Source organism: Triturus cristatus, chromosome 4_1 (assembly GCF_964204655.1).
Source record: "Triturus cristatus chromosome 4_1, aTriCri1.1, whole genome shotgun sequence".
NCBI classification, from domain to species: domain Eukaryota; kingdom Metazoa; phylum Chordata; class Amphibia; order Caudata; family Salamandridae; genus Triturus; species Triturus cristatus.
Window position 1 is genome coordinate 1,338,408,150 of NC_140585.1, and position 9,092 is coordinate 1,338,417,241.

The 9,092-nt window shown below is 44.9% G+C and overlaps 1 protein-coding gene across 2 annotated transcripts in view; it reads right to left on the reverse strand.

Annotated features, from left to right (window-relative positions):
- PRRX1 (paired related homeobox 1) overlaps nt 1-6,464 on the reverse strand; it is a 473,999-nt gene extending 467,535 nt beyond the window's left edge. Inside the window, exon 1 of one of the 2 annotated variants that reach the window (XM_085654825.1) lies at nt 4,869-6,464. In XM_085654825.1, coding sequence (XP_085510951.1) covers nt 4,869-5,115 — 247 coding nt within the window. In that variant the 5' untranslated portion in view covers nt 5,116-6,464. The remainder of the gene's footprint in view (nt 1-4,868) is intronic. The other variant, XM_085654826.1, reaches the window with a different exon arrangement.
- Nucleotides 6,465-9,092: the final 2,628 nt, after the last annotated feature.

The window sequence follows — 9,092 nt, forward strand, 5'->3', positions numbered from 1 at the left end:
CCCGGTGATAGTGCGTACTACAAGTCTGCATAACATAACTCCTGTACAAAACTCTATGACTAAGTAAGCAAATATGTACACACACACACACACACAACTGCAGCTATATGTTATGTTGCATCCCTGCCCAAAACACAATGACCACTGTAGATGCATACCTTCCTTAAATATAAACGTCCATAACTGAAAATACATATTCACACACAAATGTATAATTGGCTAAATAAAACATACTAAAGGTTCTCGATATTAGCGCTTTATTTGTGGGATGCAGTACCCTCTACCATCCATTATCTTGTTTTGGATATTTAGCATTTGTGAGCGCACAATCTGCCATTAGCAGTCCTGGGCGTGACATTATAAATGTTTCACTGTAAACCATATTGCAAATCAAAGAGGAGGACTGTAACCGTGGAGAGAAAAGAGGCCAACTGAGACGATTATTAGAAGGTAATGGAACGTCAACATGACTTACAACATGCTTTTAATGTGTTGCAGATGGTATTTTATTCCGTATGATACATGGTGTCATAAAAAGAGATGGTGTGGTTGCTGACGGGTTGAATAAATGGAAAGAAAATAAACGCATCGATATGCAGCCAATAGTTGTTGCAAAATCCGGTGATAGGTATTTTAAGGAGAATGTGTAGTAATATGCATGTGGATACTGACTTTTATGTAATGAGCTCTAACACACTGTCACAAATATCTTGTCTATTCTAAGAACTGTTAGTTTTCAAAGAACAATAGTCAACATTTTGAGAATTAAGGACACAACGGGTAAGCATGGTTTATAGTTCTATATTGGCTTCGAGGAGTTGTAGTGACATCATAAACCAAGAGGCCAAAGGCTGAATGGTTGAGAAATGTCACTAGAACTGTCAAATACTAATAAAGGAACACATTACATGTGTTTACAATTCTGTACGTTTTATATTTCTGTATTACATATTTTGGAGCAGTTAGCTTGAAAAGGTTTTTTTATAGCAAAAAGAGAAGTGGTTCTTGAACATAGTAAGTGGAATTTTGCATTATATTCTTTCATTGTTAATAAAATAGTCACAAAACTAATGTTCTGAAGAATGTAGAATTTCCGAATAAAGGCAATTGATTTGATCAAATATTAAAATTCGGTTTGTAGGATAGAGAGGTTGTTCAAAGAGCAGCTGATTGATGCAAGAGTCATACAATATTTCCCATCTTCTGAGACACCCATGAAATATTTTCCATATTTTACAAGTCCGATGAAATATTGCTTTTTATACCACCACATTTTGTGCAATGAAAAACAACCAAACGTGTAAATGTACTGTTACATATAATTATGCAATTGTTTATACACATGTGTATATATAGAGAGAGCGTGAGACAGTTAAATAACAGCACAAAATGTAAGATACACTCTCCCAATTACAAATTCTATCCATAAGCTTTTATTATCGCATCAGGACATTCTGCTTTTGTAACAGAAAATTGTTACCGATTGATTGTGTTATGTTTCTCTGAAATCGTATTACTAGCACGCACTTTAAATGCACCTTGTAATTATCCATACTGTGCAAACAGCAATGTAGTGGAAGTACCATGCAGTGCTTGCAGATGCACTCCGTGTAATTCATGTTTCTAAAGAGCATGTGAGTGCCTTACGTCTTTTTTAGGTTTTGATAAAAATGATAAACTGGAGACAACGTGCCCAGAGATATATCCTCGCTTCTGCCGTCTGTGGTGATTTACGAGACAAGAATTTCACACACTAACTCACACTTTCATCCTTGTGAGGCTCATCAATTAATAACTACTGAATTGGGTAACAACAGCATCTGTTCAATTACAGCTTTTAAAAGTGGGGAAAAAAAGAAAAGAATATGAGGTACCACATTTAAAATAAGATATCTGTGTAATGATATAAATGTGCTGGAGAAAAATAAATACTGATCTATTGAGTAAATTAGTCGTTTTTCCGGTTCATTTGCACCGAAGGGACTCCTGCAAAATTGACCTGTCGTTGGGCTCGGGAATATGAACAAAAGTCCTTCAAATACCTGAGGAAAGCTCTCCTTTCTCTTTCTTATGCAGCGCTCTGCCTCCACCGCCTCTCTTTGTACTCTGATTAAACCAAACATATTGTATCTCATTTTTATTTGTGTCAATTAAAGGTAAATGTGTTTCTTTATTTTGTTGGTGCTTTAATGCTCTGTTATGTTACTTTGCTGCTTCCGCAGCAGACCTGTTGCTCAGCACCCTGACACCCAATGGGCCTAGCACACTCTGTAAAAAAAACTCTGAACAGAAAAAATAAATAAGAAATTAATTTGCTGGGCATGAATGGTTGCTGGTGCAAAAATGTTGCAGAAAGGAATCGCACAAAGAATGGAAATTGCCAGTTATTACTGCATTGGAATCCGTGCTCCATCACTATCGGCAGTAATATTTTCTAATTTTTCTCAGGTAAAGCCAGCTAGAATGCTAACCCTGGCCCTAACATTTGTAGTACTCATGCGTTTATCTAATTCCAACCTCCTTACACAATTATGATCACACTAACCCCATTTTAACCTAATCATAACTAACTATAGCCTTAAGCAACCGGTAACCCCAATCACAACAGAAACCTAAACCTTAATCTACCAAAAAACACTAATGTCAAACCCACCATGATTATAAAGTTAAACGTAGCTCCACCCATAATACCTAATTTAACCATAGTCTAATCACAAACGGAATCGACACTCTAATCTATCTAATCTAAGCCAATACATATTTTAACAGAAACTCATACATAACTTACACTAACCTACCCACAGCTGTAATCCACACATTAACCATAAACGAACCTGAAACTAAACTAACAATAACATAACCTTAAACTGATCATAGCCAAACTTTGACCCCTGCCACAACCATTAGATAACACCAACCTAGCCCAAAATTAGAAACAACCCTGATACTAACCTTAACCTTAGAACTAACCATAACCCAAGCCTAATTTACACCTACCATTATTCATTGCACTCACTTTGGGTTGAGTCTCAAGTTGTGTTTGTGTGTGTTACTCCCAAAACTTCTGGACTCAGTTACACATAAGTGTGGAGTAAGGCCTAACAACTTACAGAAACACTTAATGAGTTGCACCTTTGGCACTAATATAAACGTATCTAAGCTCAACTTAATCCTAACCATAATATAACATTAACCTAAATAAAATACTAGCATGAATCCTAACTCTATCCTCTCCTTCACCATTGTCACGCTGGTGCTATTGTGCAAACAGATGTGACTAGGCCTTTGACCAGACTTTCTCAGCAGAACGTGTTCCCTGCCTTTGTCCTATCCACCATACAAAGTAGTAGTTAAATGGTCTGAGAGGAGCAGGGAATGCTCTGAAGTGTGTATGGGCCTATAACCCCCAGGGCATCCTAGGGCCCGCCGGGGTATTGTTCCAGAGGGCCTCTGCACATGTCCCCCGAAGGCCGGAAGCGCAGTCCTTTTCACCAGCCACAGCATTTTACAGATTATACCCCGGTTTCCCTTTCCGACTAGAGTCCGATTCCGCAGGTGAGGCTGTGCTCCTGCGGCTGTGAACGGGATGGTACTGCATAAGGTGAGCAGGGCACCTACAATCAGATGCCATGTTTGGGCTCTGATGATGCTGATGGCAGTTCTGTCTGTACAGAGTTTTATCTTGACGAATTGGCAATATGAAATCCAAGCTTGAAATCACGTGCCAATATCCTGTTATGACAGTGTGGGCAGGATGGACTATCGGCCTCAGTTATTGGCAGATACAAACTCGATGTTTCGCCGTTCTCACGATCTGAGGCGTAAGTGACTTCCGCGCCCCCAGCGTAGGCTCTGTAGTGTACATTCTGATACACATATAGTCCATCTTCTTCGAGTCCCACCTCCACTACTTGCACTGTGTTCCGCTCACCTACTCTGTAATGTATGTGATATAAATGAATGTATCGTGTTGTGAACGGAATCGCCACTTGCTGGAGCGGAGCGAGAATCCTCAATGGAGCAGCAGCGGGCCGCCCCGTGCCCCCTGAGAGGTGTAATGACCCCAGTTTCGGTGTGCTGTGTGCCCCCTGAGAGGTGTAATGACCCCCGCTTCGGTGTGCTGTGTGCCCCCTTCGGTGTGCCGTGATCCGGCGCGCAGGCCCCATTGCCGGCACAGAGATATCGCTTTAACCACTGGACGTTAGCTCGGTGCGCTCGCCCTACCCATTGTGCGGGTAAAGGATCCGATTCCTCACATATACCAGTGGCGCGGCCAGTGTGAGATGGGCCTAGTCCAAGGAAGTGTGAAATACACCAATAACCAGGGTTCGATGGGTTCTTCCGGCCTCTGGGCCCCGGGGCCACTGCACCTGCTGCACCGATGGAAGCTACGCCCCAGGTCTTTGCAAATCAACTCTAGTTCCACATACTGCCCAAAGGTTGGCGACTCCCAGATTAGTGCGGGCCCGTCTCCACGTAAATGTTCCTGTGGGGAAGGCTGGCACGACGTGCACAGAACGGGAAATGTGTGGAGGGTGCGCAGAAGATCGTCTAAGGGCACAAACATCTGAGTGCATACCATACATATCACTTAAATACCCAAATCGAGCGGTTTTCTCTCATGTTTAGTTCAAGCTTCAGAGACAGATTGTGTTTGTAGGAGACAGCGAGCCGTAAAACTGTAAATGACAACACATTAGACACAGCCTTTCTATTCTCTTCGAAGAGCTTTCTTTAGCACTGTACCTGCGCCCCCTCCATCCCCAGCTTTTTGGTAACCATAGAGCCCCTCAACACACTCACACATCCACACAATGTCGCTCTATGTCACTCGTTTGAAGTATCACTTCTCCCCCCCCTGCACTTACTGTCCTGCTGAGGGGTGTCGCTGCCACTGGTCAGCCCCGAGGACTCCAAGAGGCTCCGGCCCGCCTCCACTGACGCCTCGTCCGCCTGCACCCCCGCCAGGTCGCCGCTGTCCTCCAGGTCCAGCAGGTGACTGACCGAGAAGTTCTTCTTGGCTTGCAAGGTGTCCAGGCTCGCCGCCATGGGGTTCTCCAGGCGGCTGGAGAGTGGGGCCGGCCTGTCCAGAACTTGGGGGTAGCTGGAATTCATGGTCCAGCGCTCCAGCTTCGGGGAGGGGGTGGAGCACACACCTGCGTGAGAAGAGTCCAAAAATAACCAGCCTTGGCTTCTCTCGGGCCCGCCAGGCAGGGCGAAAGAACACAAAATCCGATGCCAATAGGAAAATGCAACTGCTTGCTGGGCACTGCTGCTGCCAAGCGTGCAACTGTTAGTCGGGGACTGTCAGTGCCCACTGCCGTCCACAGCAAGCCACCGCCAAACCTACCGCTACGCACAGATGCTCAGGGTCGAAAGGAGTTATCACTGCAAAATACAGAGGCTTCTTGGAAGAGGAATACAACACAACCTCCGACTACAGCTACGCGCTGCAGTGGCACTGCCCTGAAATACCAGTCAGCTGGAGAATGCAATTGACACTAAAGAATACAGCTCGCCATTGTCGGAGGTGACTTCCAACTTGAGAATACTGTCTAATGCTGTCTACTGCTGCTGAATGAAGCACACAACCGCCCTCCAAATAACAGGCTCTGGACGCAAAAGCAGAACTGTCGGCAGGAAAGCCAAGCTGCCCGTCGGATGCTAGGACTGTGAACATGAGGATGCGTCTCTGGGCTGGAGAGTGACGCTGCTTACTGGGAAACAAGACCTGGGCGCACACGGCTGGCTCCTGGAAACAACATCCGCCACGTGAAGCAATCAGCCCGCTGTAGGGTAATGGATTGGGGTTTTGCCTAATACGGTTGCCCAGTGGTGCCCATCGACGAGAGCTTCTGCCAACTGGAGAATAGGGCTCGCCGCTGCAGATCACAGCAGCCAGTTGAACACCATGACTGCTCACCGGAGACTAGATTCCCGCTGCTCAATCCAGGTGTCCACTGGAAAGCACAGCTGTCCAAGAGCCCAGCTACCGGCCAACGAACCCAACTATTCACTTGGCGAAAAGCTTGCCGCGCAATGATCAAAGTTTCAGCGACATCAAAGAGTCGAAAAAGTGAGTTTCTCTTTAAAAATAACTTCCCAGGCAGCAGTGGGGCCGATAGAAAGAGCTTTCTCAAAGTATCTTCCGTTGGACGGCTCGTCCCCTCCTCCGTACGGCTTCTCGGGAGTGACTGAGGTTTCACAGAGCCTGATGTCTTACAGATGTACGGAAAAGCTGCATTCTCAGCTTACCCTTCCTGGGGAAAAAATCATTTTTACGGAGTTCAGCGTTTTTTTTCGCCACCCGTACGACTCCTTCTTCCTTTCTCAGTTGGACGAAGTAGCTTTCTGGCACTTCAAAAGACACAGCCTGGCATGCACAGGGAGGTGGGAGGGGGGCGCAGGAAGAAATGAAATCTGCAGCCCCCTGGGAGACCGGGCAGCTTATTAAAGGGCTGTAATTACGAGGCAAAGCTTTTGTACTGGCCTGGGCCTGACGGTTCGCAGGCCCCTTTACCCACCCCACCCGCCTACAGCACTACCACTAGACACTCTTGAGTAAGAAACTCTCGGCCGGCGTTTGATTGAGCCCAGCTAGCGTTTCTTAAGTGCTCTAATTACGCCTTCCTCACCTCTTTGCAGAGGCAATACCCCCAGATGCCACAAGGCGCGTGTCAATGAGGTGATCTGACGACTCAGGGCCCCTTTTTTACCCCCATGTCCCCGACATCATTTGTATGTTTTAATAGGAGAGGCAGAGACATATTTTAGAAAAAAAAAGGATCCAACCTCGATGCATTTTTTCTTCTGTTCCAGCACCGTTTGCTCCAGGCTACAAGCAGAGAAACTGGGGAAATAAAACAAGCACGGGTCTGTTTCTTAGGAAGGCAACCAAAGCCTGTTAACTTTTAAAACAATAAAGGAAAACACGTAATTGAACTGAACCCCAGGAAGCAAAAAGATCCTGCTTTTTAACAGAGGAGAAAAGTGCATTTTAAAAGACCGAAATCAAATGGACTTTGATAGATTGGTGGGTGTAGGGCCTGCTTGGGATATCTGCGAATCCGTTTACTCAGCTTTCACCCATAGCAGATAATATGAGTACTATTCCGTTGGGTGACAAAAGCAAGAATCGTTAAGGCGCAAAGACGCAGCTCAGTTGGCACTTAGCGATGTAAATATTTATGCTTGTGCTTCGAGACAACATAATTATTTGAATGACTAAACGGTTTGCCTTTTTAACTCAGGTAGATAAATCCTGCCTATATTACAATTCGTGTAACAATTAAACTTGTGTTTATTTTATTTCTCTATTAAGAGTCGTTATCACGCGATTGAGGGAAGGTTTAATTAAAAGTACACTTTTTTTGCTCCAAATATTTTATTACAAACTGTGCGCTTTGAAGAGTATTTTGGATCACAATCTAAAGCTGCTGAAGTTGTGCTCGTTGGTGTGTTTTTTGCGCTGTCTTAACGCCGACACAGTGAGGAACAGCGTCGAAGGGCCACCACAGGAGGGAAGCAGAACCCAGGGTGGGAGCGCAGGTCTCAAGCTGAACCTCCAGCCCTGATCCGGGGAAGGAGCATTTCATGCCATCAAAGGGGCTCCGGATTGGATCCAGATGTGCTCCCCGACTTGTTCCTTGCATCTAATTAAGGAGCTGGGCTGAAAGAGACGTTTCCATCATTACCCCTCCCCCACGCCGCCTCCCTGGTGCCTGCGCCCATCTTGGTGTCAGTACTCTGTAGGAGCAGGCGCGTGTCTGACTGAACATTTCACCCATCCCGCCATCCCTCCGCATGCCCGAAAACAGAGGCTATTCAATACCCGCCATTTCCTCTCTTTGCCCGAGACACAAAATAAACAAAGGGGATAAATGGAATCATCAAACGATATCGGCGAAGCTCATTAACTTCTTGTTGTGACGCAGTTTCTAAGTAAACGTCTTTGCATGACTTTGCCCAAAAAGGAGTCTGGCCGTAGCCTCAGTGCTGGGCCGCTCTGTACCGTCTGGGAACTCTGCTTCTGCAGCAGCGTAGCAACGGCGTCAAGCACCAATGCGGTTTAGGATCATGACCCCATCCCAAGTTTAAGAGAATTAAGAGCCATTATTAGGTTGTAGTGGGACCCTCAAACTGCTGGTCACATGCAACGATAGGTAAGGCAATGTGCCTATTGTTCGATCTCTTTCTGCTCCACAACCCAACATCCAGATTCATTATCTCCTCTGAATTCTGCACTGTTCTTCACTACCACTCCAACATGTTATATTTTGTCACTGTGAACCTCCTCATTCAGACCTAGATATCCTATGACATCACTATCTTTCATTCTTGGGCGACCATACATTGTATCTTTAGCAATTGCAATAAAGGAGAAACTATCTACTTCCCCTTCCAATCTGCCTCACCTTCTCTTCTATAGCATTGTTGGAAATGGATCTTTTTGCAGGGTTATCCCCAAACTTTTTTTTTTCCTCCTATTTTTCCCTGACCTGTGTGTGTTGGTTTTAGTACTTTGTCAGCATCACTTTGCTCCATCAAGTAGCTGGATACTGTCTTGGTAATAGAATAGAAAGTGATCATTGCCCGCAAGAAATTACTTTGAGGACTGGCCTCACACAATATAAAAAGGTAAGGGACTTGCCATCTGAGAGCCTCACAATCAACCTCAAACGCATCAAATGTTCCCTTAAGAATCTTCAACCCATATCAGCCGAGGCCAAACAAATAATTGAGCGCCAAACGTGCTCGGGCAATATATGTGCCAACTGGTCAATATTTGCTACCGAACTTACGGATAGATTTGCGAAACTAACAAAACATGCAAGCCAAATTGATCAAAAGAACACGCCGCGCTCAAACGGTGAGATACTATCTGCAAAAAGAGCAATGAATCGCTCATGGCGGGCTTTAAAAACTGACCCATCGGATCCCAGCAAAATAAAAAAACTGAGAGAGGCACGTAATCATCTTAAGAAAGTTAAACGTGAACTACGCAAAAACCAATGGAACCTGTTTTGGGTCAAACTACAGTATGATATTAAATCAAACAACTCTGCCAGGTTTTGGCGCACAATCAATAGTAC